The 13,385-nt window shown below is 58.6% G+C and overlaps 6 protein-coding genes across 8 annotated transcripts; 3 read left to right on the forward strand and 3 right to left on the reverse strand.

The window, feature by feature from the left end:
• Positions 1-130: 130 nt before the first annotated feature.
• Positions 131-2,100, reverse strand: H310_11414 (hypothetical protein). 3 transcript variants are annotated; one of them, XM_008878098.1, is made up of 9 exons: positions 2,066-2,100; positions 1,648-2,023; positions 1,519-1,593; positions 1,343-1,440; positions 1,122-1,240; positions 914-1,066; positions 636-866; positions 453-587; positions 131-410 (listed from the first exon to the last, which is right to left on the reverse strand). In XM_008878098.1, the coding sequence occupies exons 1-9, from the start codon at positions 2,087-2,089 to the stop codon at positions 164-166; spliced, it is 1,458 nt and encodes a 485-aa protein (XP_008876320.1). In that variant the 5' UTR covers positions 2,090-2,100; the 3' UTR covers positions 131-163. The 3 variants fall into 3 exon arrangements, with proteins under 3 accessions (XP_008876320.1, XP_008876321.1, XP_008876319.1); XM_008878099.1 differs by having other exon boundaries at positions 1,122-1,440; XM_008878097.1 differs by having other exon boundaries at positions 1,648-2,100.
• Positions 2,101-2,167: 67 nt separating this feature from the next.
• On the forward strand, positions 2,168-2,765 carry H310_11415 (hypothetical protein). Its single transcript, XM_008878100.1, has one exon. It carries the CDS (start codon positions 2,185-2,187, stop codon positions 2,479-2,481), a length of 297 nt encoding a protein of 98 aa, XP_008876322.1. The 5' UTR covers positions 2,168-2,184; the 3' UTR covers positions 2,482-2,765.
• Positions 2,766-4,108: 1,343 nt separating this feature from the next.
• H310_11416 (hypothetical protein) lies at positions 4,109-5,898 on the reverse strand. Its single transcript, XM_008878101.1, has 3 exons — positions 4,919-5,898; positions 4,725-4,873; positions 4,109-4,659 (listed from the first exon to the last, which is right to left on the reverse strand). Exons 1-3 carry the CDS (start codon positions 5,837-5,839, stop codon positions 4,203-4,205), a joined length of 1,527 nt encoding a protein of 508 aa, XP_008876323.1. The 5' UTR covers positions 5,840-5,898; the 3' UTR covers positions 4,109-4,202.
• Positions 5,899-6,650: 752 nt separating this feature from the next.
• On the forward strand, positions 6,651-8,588 carry H310_11417 (choline dehydrogenase; the record flags this gene model as incomplete). The annotated part of the gene is made up of 5 exons (XM_008878102.1): positions 6,651-7,448; positions 7,495-7,691; positions 7,736-7,864; positions 7,896-8,235; positions 8,304-8,588. The coding sequence occupies 5 exons, from the start codon at positions 6,651-6,653 to the stop codon at positions 8,586-8,588; spliced, it is 1,749 nt and encodes a 582-aa protein (XP_008876324.1).
• A 320-nt stretch (positions 8,589-8,908) lies between these two features.
• On the reverse strand, positions 8,909-11,594 carry H310_11418 (hypothetical protein; the record flags this gene model as incomplete). Its single annotated transcript, XM_008878103.1, has 9 exons — positions 8,909-9,163; positions 9,218-9,472; positions 9,517-9,781; positions 9,912-10,058; positions 10,108-10,465; positions 10,531-11,160; positions 11,210-11,285; positions 11,339-11,448; positions 11,516-11,594. 9 exons carry the CDS (start codon positions 11,592-11,594, stop codon positions 8,909-8,911), a joined length of 2,175 nt encoding a protein of 724 aa, XP_008876325.1.
• Positions 11,595-11,840: 246 nt separating this feature from the next.
• On the forward strand, positions 11,841-13,312 carry H310_11419 (hypothetical protein). Its single transcript, XM_008878104.1, has 8 exons — positions 11,841-11,899; positions 11,970-12,036; positions 12,090-12,250; positions 12,301-12,448; positions 12,523-12,649; positions 12,701-12,871; positions 12,952-13,058; positions 13,115-13,312. The coding sequence occupies exons 1-8, from the start codon at positions 11,862-11,864 to the stop codon at positions 13,289-13,291; spliced, it is 996 nt and encodes a 331-aa protein (XP_008876326.1). The 5' UTR covers positions 11,841-11,861; the 3' UTR covers positions 13,292-13,312.
• The last annotated feature ends 73 nt before the right edge of the window (positions 13,313-13,385 follow it).

Below are 13,385 nucleotides of genomic sequence, written 5' to 3' on the forward strand. Positions count from 1 at the left end.
CGCAACCCCGGGGACGTACTAGTTTGCCGTCCATGGGACCCCGTGCCGTGCGACGAGTGTGTAGCCTGACCCTGCGGCGGGCTGCCCGCATGCACGAGTGGTGGGCTTTCCCTCGTTTGTCCATGCATCGTGTGCACGGTAGAGCGCCGACACCGTGTTAAGCTTAGACTTGTCCATGGACATCAAACAGGAGCTGCTTCCGAAACGCGTGCATTTGCGTTCGAAAGTACTGAAATTGGTCCAAGTAGCGCTGGCGGCCACGGCGAGCTCTCTCGGCTCGCTCGGTCGGCGTCAGCGCCAAGATCGCGTCGACGGCGGCGCAAATGTTCTCGGGGTGGACCATGTACTCCATGCCTTCCCGAAAAAGACCTTCCCGAAAGATGCGGTACCCCTGCGCCATGACTTGTTTTCTATCCACAACGTCAGTGTCCATGAGGCACAGTCGTCCCTACGGGGCGTCGGCCGTCCACAAGTTGCCGTCAATCAACACGCCCGACTCTGCGTCGATCAATTCGTTCATGGGCGCGGCATCCGTGGTTGCTACAAGCGCTCCCGACGCCCGAGCTTGGTTGATGTAGTGGCCAAAACTATCACACTGCAGTCATGCCAACGTCAGAAGGGCAGCGCGGGCCTACCCCTCCATGCCGCTGGGGCACAAAATGACCGGCACCTCCGCCATGAGCTTGCCAAACTCGACCACGTCGACGTCTTGACCCCAGTTGTATCGTAAGTTGGTCACGGGTTTGTCTTTGAAGAACCGGTCAAATGCTTTCTTGCTGTGATCGTCCATGGAGTACACGTCGAGGCGGGGAAAGTCTGGGCGCCGCGACCAGCATTCAAGCAGTTGGTACGTCATTTTCTCGGTGCTACCGTGCGCCATGGCGGCGTGTTCCATGGTCGTGGTCGCGTGTACCTGTGGCCGTTGGCATGGAAGAAACGGAGGTTGGAAAAGTCCCGCGGCGCGATCTGGACGGTCGGCGAGCGGCGCGCAGCTTGCGTCGGGTCCGAAGACACGTGTTGAGTGTAAAACACTTTGGTTCGCCGGGGATTGCCTTCTCTGTCGTACCTAGACCACGATGCGGACGGATGGAGCGGCGCACACGAAGGCAGGGCGGCGTTACCAGGCAGTGATTCGTTGGTACCCGTCGTACGTTTTGGCAAGGACGTAGTCGGCGCGATGGTAATGCGATGCTTTGAGCTCGTACATTTCAACATTCGGCATGAGCACGATCTTTTTGTCCTGCACAACAAGTTTGCCGGTCACAAATCTTGAATGCCATGACGACGCTGGCCGAACGGACGCGGGGAGGAATCGTGGCAAAAGCAACGAAAGAGTGCGCACCGGTGGAAAGTCGGCGAGGTCAGGGATGCCATCAAAGTAGTGGTTCATGAAGAGGAGGGCGGTGTGGGGACACAGGTCAAAGTACTTGATGGTCTTGCCTATATCGACGGTGGAGACATACATCGAGATGAGATGATCGTCAGGACGTCGCTAGCGCAGCACGATATATGATCTACCTTGATGTTGGAGCTCGATATCAAACACCCACCGCGGCAGGACTCTTGTCTTGAGGAACTTGACGTACGCCATGCCTGCGCCATCCTGAGTGACGTGTCGACGACGCGGGAGAGGTAGGGTGCATGTACCATCTTCACAGTACCCGTGGTTGCGCAGACCAGGAGGGAGGTAGATATCAACATCAGGGCATTGCGACAGGAACTGGATCAGAATCGCGTGATCGGTTGTCGAATGGAGAGTCAACGAAGTGTCCACGGCCGTGCTGTTGTACCCGTACGAGATGATCGCTTCCTTCTCGTGAAAACACACTTCATTCAAGTTGTTCAGGTGCAGAATATCCGCCAACACGTCGTACGAGCCGGCGGCAGTCGGCGCTGCCGACGACACTCGTCTGGATTGACCAAATCTGAACGTACGAAGGGCCATGACGAGGCCAACACACCCAGCGGCGTACATAAGCAGTCTTTTCCATCGCTGGGTTCCAAAGAGCGCCACTGGCTTGTCCTAGGGTACTGCATGAGCCCTCCACACCGCGACGCTCCGCACCTTGAATTGCGCCATGGCCGACATGCACCAAGTTCGCAAAGCGCGGGGTCCGGATACGTGAACCACCGGATAACCGCCGTTTATCCGGATATCCACTCCCACCTCGGACGCGACTCACCATGAGCGACAAGGAGCCGCCGGCGACAGCGAACGAGTGCCTGGAGAAGAAGATGCTGTACGACCAGTGCTTTGACGTGTGGTACCGCGACGTCTTCCTTCAGAACAAGAGCCAAGGCAAGTTAGGGTGCCAGGACCTGTACAAGGACTACTCGGCGTGCATTGCCGATGAGCTCCAGCAAGACGGGTCGCTCGTGCAATCCATTCGCGGCGAGATGAACTCGACGCATGCCGGTCGGTGGATTGGAAAGGATTTCCCGACAGATGCCAAGGCAGATAACGTACCCAAGAAGAAGTAGACTGTTCGTCCGACAAGGTCTCCCTCTGGCATGTGCTTGGACTTCGACCGGCGGTGAACCACAACGATCTCCAAGCCGAGCTGGGTGCACGGTCCGCCGTACTTGATCACGAAGTGGTTGACCATGGGGGTAGTGGCATACAAATCGACGTTGCGATTGCAAGAGAGCGTGGGCGCAATCGACTCCGCTGCTCGCTATTGGAATTCCCTGCAGCGTCCGACATCCCACCTGCCGCTCTGCAGAATGAGGCTACCTGGGCAATGACAATTCCAGCTCTGGGCTTGATCGACTTGGTGGCGAGCACCATACTTAGTCGTAGGAGCGCCGCGGGTCCAGTTTCTCGCACAGAGTCGATCAGGCTTTCAGTCATGACGTGGCATGTCGAGTATCGATAGTCCAGCACTGCCTCTAGCACCTCAAGTGGCGCCATGTCGTCTTCGTTGAGCGATTCCATTTGCAGCGCTGCAAATGATGGCGCAGGGCTCCAGTCGGGACTGGAACATTGGCTGCGCTGTGGTGGGTTGGACGACATCTTGCCGCGCCTTTTGAGGTTGCGTGCATCAAGTGGCACGCTACGGCTGTGCCAAGGCTGTGGCCTCACAGACTACCTATTGATGCTATATTGCGCCTGGAAACACTTGCCGATGCAGTCGACAACTTCACGAACGCTGCATGTGCTGAATTTGTTGGTCGAATGCCCCTAAAAATCAAACATGGCCGGCGACAGCCCCGCGGATCACAAGCGCATCATGTCGGGTGCCCATGTTAGAATGCAGGAATAGAGCGCAGGGCGGCGACACCTCCACGTGTGTCATGATGCCGCCGAATAAATAATACATGAGCGCAGCCCGAGGGACCACAAAGATCTGTGCAAGGTTGGGCATATTGTCGCCACGGCAAAGCGTCGTCTGGCGTCTGCGTCGTGTGCGGCATTGGGTCAACGACAAACGAAAGCGCCGAGGAGGCGAGTCTCGCCGCTGCTTCCGCGGTAGTTGGGTGAGCAGATCCACTGCCTTCGTGCAGCCCTTCTCGAGTGCCTTCCACAAGGACAGGTCGCCACGACCCCCTCATGCGTCGTACTCGCGCTCCCTTCGCCAGGCGCGAACACTTCAATCGACCCCCTCCACCCCCATCTCCATGCTCGCCCTCGCACGACACCCAGTTCGCGAGGACAACAAAGCACACGCGCACCGCCGCCGTTGCCGCTACTGCGCGCAAACGATGGGGGCCAGCCAGGTCAACATCGAAGCGCAGGTGTACGTCACGGAGACTATGAAGAGTCGCTCGTCGTGCCTCTGGCTTGGGAGATGGCTTTGGGCCACCGACGAGTCGCCAACCATTGACAGGTCGACGCTGGTGGCGACCCTCTCGTCTCCGTTGTGTTCCTGCTGAGCACGAGCCGAAACCCAAACTACGACTTGAACAACGTGCGATCTCGGCCGACGCACTAGCGTCGGTCGCCTGCCATCATGGCGACCGCGTTTGGCGGCAATTCGAAACGAATCGAGCGATTGTTGACGGCAGCTCTGCATGCATCCCGGCGGCGATTCGTAAGTGAAAGGTTGCTGTGGGCCCGAACGACGACAAGCTTGTCCGTGCGACTCCATGGACGAACGATGAAAAGAAAGGCCCTTCATTCGGGCGATCACGGACGATAGATGCATTGCTCGGCACGCAGTTTAAACTCTCCAACACGAAAACGCACGATGGTCGGATGAAAGTTAAGCTTCTCGGGAAGTGGTCGCGGCCGGTCGCTGGCGCAGGTCGGTCCCATCGACGGGCACACGCGGCACTTGCGATGTGCCTTTGTCCAAGTCGAGGATTTCTTGGATGACCGGGGACATGGGGTACGCGCCGGGGTGATGGCGCGGGTCGCCACGGAAGCCCAAGACGACCAAAAAGACAAAGAAGGCGGCCAGGCCAGCGACGAGCGGGTACTTTTGGACCCACGCGACCGCTTCATCAATGCGATCGAACACATTTGGTTCTTTCGTTTTCGGCTCGGGGGCCGTTGGTTTCTTGGGCTCGGGCTCCATCAACACCGCCTTCTTCTCCGCTTCGTGCTTGGGCAGCCACGTCTGGCGCGCAAACTTTTTCGCGTCGTTCAAGTTGTGGCCGAGCCACAGGTTGTCCACTTGAATGCCTTCGGACATGGACCAGACTTCCACCGCGACAGCTCTAATTCCCATGCGAGTGTGAAAAAATCGTCACGGGCGAGTAGTGCGCGCCGGCGCTGGACGTACCCGATCGGGTCCATGCGGGCCGGATGCGCGTCGTCAAAGTAGTCGGGGTTTGGAATCTTCCGCGGCTCCCATTCCCCGACGTAGTCTGGATTTTCAATCATCGGGGCCACCCACTTGCCACGGTATTCCGGGTTGGTCATCATGGGTTGCTACCTCGTTGCCCGTGAGCCTGCGACCGACGACGACATACGTACCCGCCACGGCCCACGCACGTCGTCGTTCCAGTCTTCCGGCTTGGTGATGCTCAAGTTGGGGATGGTGCGGGGAGCGTCTTCGTCCCAGTCGGCTGGTTTCGAGGCAGCGGGATCCGCGATGAACTCGGTTTCTTCCCACGTGGTCGGCTTGATGTCCGTGGGGTCGTCGATCTCTTTGGGCAAGAGCACAGGTGGCTGAAACAGCGTGTACAAGCTGCCATTCTTGATGATGGTCAGGTCAGCATACATCTCGAACGTATTGTCGTCGTGAATCGCGAGCGTGTACACATGGCTCAGCTTGTCGTTTTTGACCTCGGGGGAAATCTGAAGCTGCTTCTCGTCGTACGTTTTCGTCCGTGGGTTCTGGTGGTTGAAGATAAAGTGCACTTTGTTGTTTTTGTCGCACTTGTCGGGGCCAAACATGATGGAGAACGGCGTCTTGTCATGCAGGTCCGTCACGTCGAGTGTCGGCGAGTCGCGGAGGAGCTTGAGGTACGTGCCAGCGCATTTGACGACTTCGGGGTACTTGACTTCGTACTGCACGACGAGGCTCTTCTTGCCCTTGGACCCGTCCATGAAGAATGGCTCAGGCAGTTTGGCGGCAAACCCGTAATGCTGCGCCTTGTTTTCCATCACGAGCGCCTTGTCGGCGGCATACTTGCCCAGCAACTTGCTGCCCTTCTTGATGCTGATCTTTTGTTCGCGGTACTTCTTCCCGGCGCTCTTCACCCACGTCGTACCTTCAAAGAACGTGGCTGTTGTCGCATTTTGGAACGTTTCGGCCCAGAACGCGCGGTCGGTCGACGGCACAGAGAACGGCGCGTCGGCCGCCGAAACATCGACAGGCGCCCGCGAGGCAGTCTGGTCCTGCGCCACAGCCGCCCCGATCGCAGCGGCAACCATCAGCGACAACCGTACCATGTTGGCAAGAAAAAGTCGGAATGGTCACCAGTCGCGGGATCGCCCTTTGCGACGAAAGGTCGCACCCCTTCAAGATTCTGGTCAACCTCTTGGATCCCATAACTTGTAAAATGCACTATCGTATTTGGACGGTTGATATGCACAACACCTGCTAGAAATAATAACCCTAGATACTTCATTTTGTCAACACCAAAGTCTCCCCACTCTGGAGCGGCAGTTTCAGCAATGGCTCTGGTGGTTTCGTCGAACGTTTACCACGGCGTTCTGGAACGCAAATAGGGGGCGATGGACGAGTGCTTGAGCTGGCATCGTGCGCGAAACCATGCTTAAAAACACGCTGGAGGAGCATGACCTCACGTATACACCGTGTGCGGCGAGATAGACATGCTCCATGTTCGACCGCGCCGTACGAGCAGTCGTCTTCGCATCCCCGCGTGATCACCGAGATGGAAAGCACATTGGGGCAACTGCCTTGGTGCCTAGCAAAGGGTCGAACAATATTAAGCTGCAACAAAGCCCCCGTCCATGAAGGGACAAGCAATATTACGTATGCCCGCGCGATACATGCAATGCGACCTGTGCAAGTACACGAACGACCTTGCCTACACGATGGCGTCCTAGCACTTGCGTCGAGCGACCAAGAGGAACGGCGATGGATTCCCATCGGACTGTAGACTAGCTGTCGTCGTTCACGCGGCTGGCTGTCTGCCGCAGAGATGGTGGCCCACCTTCGTTGACAGCGACTCGCATCCGGAAAGGTCGCGATCTTTATCCGGATGACCTTCTCCGTGCGTTCTCATCAAATATCCCCATGTTCCGGCGAGCGCACCGCGCGGCATCCAAGCGCGCCGACTACATCATTGTCGGCGGCGGATCGGCGGGATGTGTACTGGCCAACCGTCTCTCGAAATCCAACACCGTGCTCTTGGTGGAAGCTGGCCCGAGCGACCGGGGTAAATGGGACTCTTGGAAGATCAAGATGCCCGCCGCCCTCACGTTCAACCTGGCCGATGATAAGTACAATTGGGCGTACAAGACTGTGCCGCAAGCTCATTTGAACAACCGACGGCTGGAATGGCCGCGTGGACGTGTTCTCGGTGGCTCGTCGTCCCTCAATGCGATGGTGTATATCCGAGGCCATGCGCAGGATTACAACGACTGGGAGGCAGCTGGAGCCACGGGATGGAGCTATGCCGACGTTCTCCCGTACTTTAAGCGAGCGCAATGTCACGCGTTGGGTGCAGATACGTACCGCGGAGGGGACGGCCCGCTTCATGTGTCGCGGGGATCGCAGCACGACCAAGTTCTGTTCCAAGCATTCATCGACGCAGGAGTCGAAGCCGGGTACCCCTTCACCGACGACATGAATGGTTTCCAGCAAGAGGGCTTTGGATTTATGGACAGCACGATCCACAACGGAGTGCGGTGGAGTTCGTCCGCGGCGTATTTGCATCCCATCCTGCACGAGCGGAAGGATACCCTCACCGTTGTGACAGATCAACTCGTCCACCGTGTGGTGGTGGACGCCGTGGGTGTAGCTCAAGGCATCGACGTCCAGCCGAACAGATCCAAGTCGAGCGACGTTGAATTCTACCAGGCGGACAAAGAGGTACCGTGATCCGGTGCACGACGGCGTTGACAGAGGGTCTCGCCAGGTCATCGTGTGCGGTGGGGCCGTCAACTCGCCGCAGCTGCTGCTGCTTTCGGGCATCGGTCCCGCCGACGACATTCACGCGGTGGGCATTCCCGTGGTCGAGCACCTCCCGGCTGTGGGCCAGCACCTCGAGGACCATTTGGACTTGTACATTCAATTTGGCGTCACACAGCCCATCACGTTGCACAATGCGACATGGTACACCGCGTCGAGGCGATGCCGTATTCATGCAGTCGTCGTAGGGCGTATCCGCACAAGATGGTCGCGATCGGGCTCGAGTGGGTCGTCAACCAGACCGGAATGGGCGCGTCGGCCCATTTGGAGTCGGGGGGGTTCATTCGAAGGCAAGGCGCTTCCAGCCCCGGACGAACGTCGTCATCATCCTCATGCGACGAGTTGTAGTCGCGCGGGCCTGCGGCAGCCCGACCTCCAGTTTCACTTTTTGCCAGGCGCGCTCACGGGCCAACTCACCCCCGGCAACCAGCACGCGATGCAGACGCATTTGAGCCCGATGCGTGCCACGAGTCGAGGATCGGTCACGTTGGCGTCGGCAAATCCCCGCGATGCGCCTCGGGTCGACCCGAACTACCTCAGCACGACGCAAGACGTTGAAGATATTCGCCGCGGCGTCCTGCTGGCCCAAGAATTGTTTCAGCAAAAAGCGATGGATCCATTCCGAGGCGACCCGATCTCCCCTGCGACCCTCTTTGACGCATCCGACGCGTCGACAATTGATGCATGGGTACGTGGCGGCGTTGAGTGCGTCTGTCGTGGTGGCGGGATGGGATTATTCACGTGCGATTGCTGCAGGTGCGCCAGCATACGGAGAGCGCTTACCATCCGAGCTGCACCGCCCGCATGGGCAGCGACGTCACCACGAGCGTTGTCAATGCCAAGTGCCAGGTCCACGGCATCGATCGCCTGCGGGTGGTGGACGCGTCGATCATGCCCAACATCGTCAGCGGCAACTTGAACGCCCCCGTCATCATGATGGCTGAAAAGGCGGCCGACATGATCCTGGGCAATGCCGCGCTGCCTCCGGCGACCGACGTCCGGGTCTACGTCCCGCCCAACTGGGACACACGTCAGCGGTAGACGGCATGAAAATCCACGAAAGTAAGCGACTCGTTGTCGCGATAAACATGTCGTCGATGCTGCCATGATCTCGAAGCACGGATGCGACCGAGCCAGTCGACTTGCCATGACCCATCCACGTGTGGCGGGGCGACGGTAGAAGACTGTGGATGCGCGCACGTCGCATGCATGGTTTCCATCATCACGATCGTGAGGCCATGCGTGGAGAAGCCTCGACTGGCCTAAACATGCAGCGACAGCATGTTGCATGGTCCTTGCGGATGGAAAACGATTCGCCCATACGAGGCCACGACACACGATGGGGAATGGCGGATTCGACATTACATGAACGAGAACGCCGACTTTTCCGTCGGTGGTGGGGCGGGCGATGGCTGCGCCGCGTTTCGAGGTGAGTTGGCGAGGGTAAATAGATCTTTGCCAAAGTCCCCGAGGTGGCGCGACGCCTCTGGCGGCAGCTGGCGAGGCGGCGACAAGAGAAGCGATGGCTGCGCGTTCAAGCTCAACGGGTCGAGTGCGGTCGTGGTGGGGGTCGGTGCAGCGTTCTTCAGCGGCGAAAAGCTCAAGTCGAGCAAATTCTAGACCCCACGTGAAACCAAGTTGCGACAAACGGGTGGTGCGATCGCTCGTACCGCGGGCGCGACTTGCTGCTGCTGCTGCTGCTGCTGCTGCTGCTGGTGAAATGGCTGCTGAGCAGGGGGCGGGACTGATGGACCGCTCAAGGTCAAGTCATTCATTGCTAGCAAATCCACCGACGCGTGGGGACGCTGCTCGTGGCTGTGCTGGTGCGGTTTGGCCACAGGTTGATGGCTCGCGGCGTCGACGCCAATGAGTTGCAGGACGCGTTTCGCCTTGATAGCGACTGCTGTCTTGGGGTCTTGGGCCACCTGCATGCTCACATGACACACGGTCGAGTCGATCGAGGGAGTACATGTTGCAGCAGCTCGACATTTTCTTCCAGCCACTCGGCGTAGTGCTCGCAGCCGGGGGCGTCCAGCAGCGCTTCCCACACACACAGACCCTTGAGGCGGACCTGCCAGCTGTCATCTTCGAGTTTGTCCAGCAAGAGGTCGCCAAGGATGTTCATGTCGAGCGATTTGGCGAGGTCGACAAATCGGTTCAAGTTTTCGGCGGGCGGCGCGCGCGCGAGGCCTCCAGGAGGACACAGATCATCGATCAAGCTGCGCTCGTACTCCCTACGCATGCCACCACGACAAACATGCCTCTGATGAGGTCGCCCAGCCGATACCAGTTGAACGATACATCGATCATCACGGCAGGACGACGGTCCACACTGCCAACTAAAAACCAGCATAAGCCACCTACCCACTCTTGTCCGAGCTACCCGTCGGGGGCTGCGGCTGGTATGTCTGTCCGCGCGCGTCGAGCGCCGCATTCCGATTCACATAGTCGTCGTGTTCGGCGAGAGATGACGCCATGGATCGATCCATGTTTCGGCGATCCCACATGTCCCTGGCATTTGTTCCAGTCAATCTGTCGACGACATGTCCATGGACCGTACTTGAGTTGGAATCCTTTCTTCTTGACATCGTCCAGGGTTTGCTCGATCGAGCTCTTGGGTCGGTCTGCCACGGGCTGCGACAGCGCGCTGATCCCGGTGCGGTGGCCTGGAGGTCCAGTCGGCGCTCCGCCAAATCCCATCGACGGCGGGACCGACGGAGGGTTGAACGTTCCCGAGTTGCCGAAACCACTGCTGCTGCTGCCGTGGTGCATGTGACTCGGCATGCGGTGGACGCCGCCGTTGCCGCCGCCGACCCCGGGCTGGACGGGCTTGGGGGCGCCAAAGAGGGACGTTTTGGCCCCGATCAACACGGTCGGTCGGTTGTCTCGGGCGCTGTTCCAGCGCGTAGGAATCATTTCTATTCTCATTGCGCTCGAGTCAGCCACACGGCATTTTCCACGCAAAGGCGAACGCAGGGGGTACCTTGCGCCGTGGGCTCTTTCTTCTCGTAACCTGCGCTGCTCCACACTCCACCAGTCGTGTTTTTGGGGGCGGGCGCGAGGCCACCACCGACTAGACCAGCACTCGCCCCACGCCACGACGACTCGTGGGAAGATGATCGTCCTAGCTGAGTGGACTGGCTTGGGCCACCGTACTGCGGAGGCTGGGGATTGCCATGCTGCGGACTGCTGTACTGGGACGGAGGTGGGCCGTTGCCATACTGAGGAGCACTCGAGGGAGAGTCTCGGTATGGCGCGGGTGGGGCTCCAAACTGAGATGGACCGGATGGATTACAGCCCCATGGACCGTTGGAAGGTCCATGGTTCGAGCCAAAGCCTCCGCTTTGCGCAGACGACTGGGGTGCAGGAGGAGCATTGCCCCATTGCGACGACGGAGGCGGTGGTTGGGCAGGTCCTCCCCATGAAGTCGACGACTGAGGCGGACTCGATGGGTTCGACGCATACGGCTGGGCCGTGAATGACGAGGATGGACCGCCACTGTTGTTGTTCAAGCTGGCCGGCACGCCGAGATAATTCAACGTTTCCAGTGCTGCCATGCGCAGCCGACGGTTCTTTTCGTCTCCGTACGCTGGATCCATCGACCCTTGAAAATCTACACTCGACATGATGAGCGCAACGTTCCATCTCTCAAGCAAACGTACTCGAGAGCACGCGAACAGCGTGTTCGTTCAGTCGCATGTAGTGGTGGAATGCTGGATCCCCGCCCTTCAAGCAGTGCTACATCCGTTCGGGAGTGAGCCCACGATCGATCGAACGACACGGCGACGTACGTTGATGACTTGCATAGCTTTGAGCTTGACGTTCATGTTGCTTTTGGCCGTGCGGTTGAGCAAAAATTCGGCGATCTTTTCCGTGCTCCCATCCTGTGCACCTACTTGGCCTACACAAAGCACGATAACGCGTGAGAGCGTGCGTGGCATCGCTCCGACGGTGCGGCCCTCACGTACGAGCAATCTGGTCTAGCAAGTACGCTGGCACCGGACCTTCGTGAATACTCGTCGCCTCCGACAGAAGCTCGCGGGACATGGACGTCGCTCCGTTGGCCGGATGGAGGATCGATCGAATCACCGCAAATGCGAAGTTTTAGGGAATGCGTTTCTGAATCCGTACAGCTTCGTACGTACGTTTGCAATGTATTTGAAAGACAACATTCAAGAGGTGGCGTACATATACGTTTTGACCTCGCGAATGTACGATCTTTACCACCCCCACGGGGTGGGACGCTCGTTTAGGGTATTTGAGCCCTGTGAAAAACCCTATCGACAACTCGAGCCGCAGCCGCCGCCGCCACAGATGGACCCAACCACTTCTGTCCGCGAGAGCACCGCGCGGTACGACAGCGTGGATGGGCGATCGGCATGGAGTGCCACCACTCATACACGAACCTTTCCTGCATCCTAGAGTTGTTGAAAATGCGGAGCACGTCACAATCCACAAGGACAGCGTCGTGGCGCTCGCGGACAAGCTCGTACGACTGACGATTCATACATGTTCGCGTCACTGCCGTCTTCAACATGCTAGGAACGCATCTACCTTCGACAGAAAGATTCGCTCCACGACCAAATCGCGTGGGATTATGGCGATGTCCACTACTACGAGGACGCCAACGACGGCGGTCCGCTGACGTGTCAATATGTGTTTGTCCTGGACGCGCTCAACTTTTGCTTCTGGCCCACTCCCGAGTACGTGTGTGCATGCATGCGAAGTAGGTTTGTCAAAATGGTGGTGGCAGCATGGAGTACGAGCACTTGGCCCGTGGGCTCAAGACCGCGGTCCTTCACGACCGTTCGGCTTTGGATGCCTCCCGCCTCGCCAACGTCACAACCGAGACTGTGGCCTCCTGGTTTGCCCCTTTCCACCCTCCTCAGCTCGATGAACGGGTATGGCGGCTCGTGTCGATGGCGGTCGCAGCCCACTGGACAAAGTTGATCGCGTTGTCGTCGTGCGTTTGTAGGTGCGAAAAGTGCAAGAGTTGGGCGCAGGCCTCGCGCGGTTCTTTGACGGGCTCGCGCTCAACCTCGTACGTGCGAGCAAGTTCTCGGCCGTCGAATGCATCCGCCTCGTGCTGGCGCACTTTCCAGGCAAGCCGCTGCGTCGTGGCGGCGCACCGATGACATGGCGCTGGTTCGTAGGCTTTCAAGATCATGCTGTGTACAAAGGCGACCAAGTTTTTCTGTACAAGCGAGTGCAGATCCTCGTGGGAGACGTCTGGGCTGCGTACGGCCGCCATATTGTCGACATGGCTGTCCCGTCGACGCACGTTGTTGGGGGCTTCTACGATATCGATCGACTGACCATGTTTGGTACGATGCTCGTGCGCCTACTTGTGTGCACGCAGCTGTGCTGTGGGGAGTTCTTCATGTTCGGGCTTGTTCGATTGTAGCCGACTACCGCGTTCCCCAAGTGCTCCGGCCGGAAGGCGTGCTCCAGTACTCGCTTGCGCTGGAGGCGCTCATTCAGGCAAAAACACCCATCCCGTCGGGCAGTCAGGTAGGCGCGACCCCTTCTCCACGCACGCGCGACCGGTGCATGTGGTTTGCAAGTAGATGGAGATTGAAATACGAGCGAGCACGATCCAAGCCGTGGAACGTGTCCATGCTGAGTTGGTTGCAAAGGGCCATCACGTAAAAGTGATTGAGCTCGACTGGCTGCTGTGGCAGATCGGGGAACGTGCGAAAGACGCGCTGCCGCCGCACCACCGCACGTGGAGTGTCTTTTATTAAACAACACGATTCGTTCCGAGATTTCGTCGTCCGTAAAGACAGGGCGAATCGTTCCTCATGGGCATCGTCTCCACTGTCGTCGATGGGCGCGCCT

This window comes from Aphanomyces invadans, assembly GCF_000520115.1.
Source record: "Aphanomyces invadans strain NJM9701 unplaced genomic scaffold supercont1.31, whole genome shotgun sequence".
NCBI lineage: Eukaryota > Oomycota > Saprolegniomycetes > Saprolegniales > Verrucalvaceae > Aphanomyces > Aphanomyces invadans.

Excerpts from the sequence above, each read along its gene's own strand:
- H310_11416 (XM_008878101.1), bottom strand. The coding sequence starts at position 5,839 with ATGGTACGGTTGTCGCTGATGGTTGCCGCTGCGATCGGGGCGGCTGTG. Across the intron at positions 4,874-4,918 it reads ACGTGCGTGGGCCGTGGCGG|CAACCCATGATGACCAACCC; the intron begins GTACGTATGTCG and ends GCAACGAGGTAG. Across the intron at positions 4,660-4,724 it reads GCCCGCATGGACCCGATCGG|AGCTGTCGCGGTGGAAGTCT; the intron begins GTACGTCCAGCG and ends CATGGGAATTAG.
- H310_11414 (XM_008878099.1), bottom strand. The coding sequence starts at position 2,089 with ATGTCGGCCATGGCGCAATTCAAG. Across the intron at positions 2,024-2,065 it reads CGGCCATGGCGCAATTCAAG|GACAAGCCAGTGGCGCTCTT; the intron begins GTGCGGAGCGTC and ends GCAGTACCCTAG. Across the intron at positions 1,067-1,121 it reads TACCAACGAATCACTGCCTG|GTACGACAGAGAAGGCAATC; the intron begins GTAACGCCGCCC and ends ATCGTGGTCTAG.
- H310_11419 (XM_008878104.1), top strand. The coding sequence starts at position 11,862 with ATGGACCCAACCACTTCTGTCCGCGAGAGCACCGCGCG. Across the intron at positions 12,037-12,089 it reads TGGCGCTCGCGGACAAGCTC|GAACGCATCTACCTTCGACA; the intron begins GTACGACTGACG and ends TCAACATGCTAG. Across the intron at positions 13,059-13,114 it reads CCATCCCGTCGGGCAGTCAG|ATGGAGATTGAAATACGAGC; the intron begins GTAGGCGCGACC and ends GTTTGCAAGTAG.
- H310_11415 (XM_008878100.1), top strand. The coding sequence starts at position 2,185 with ATGAGCGACAAGGAGCCGCCGGCGACAGCGAACGAGTGCCTGGAGAAG.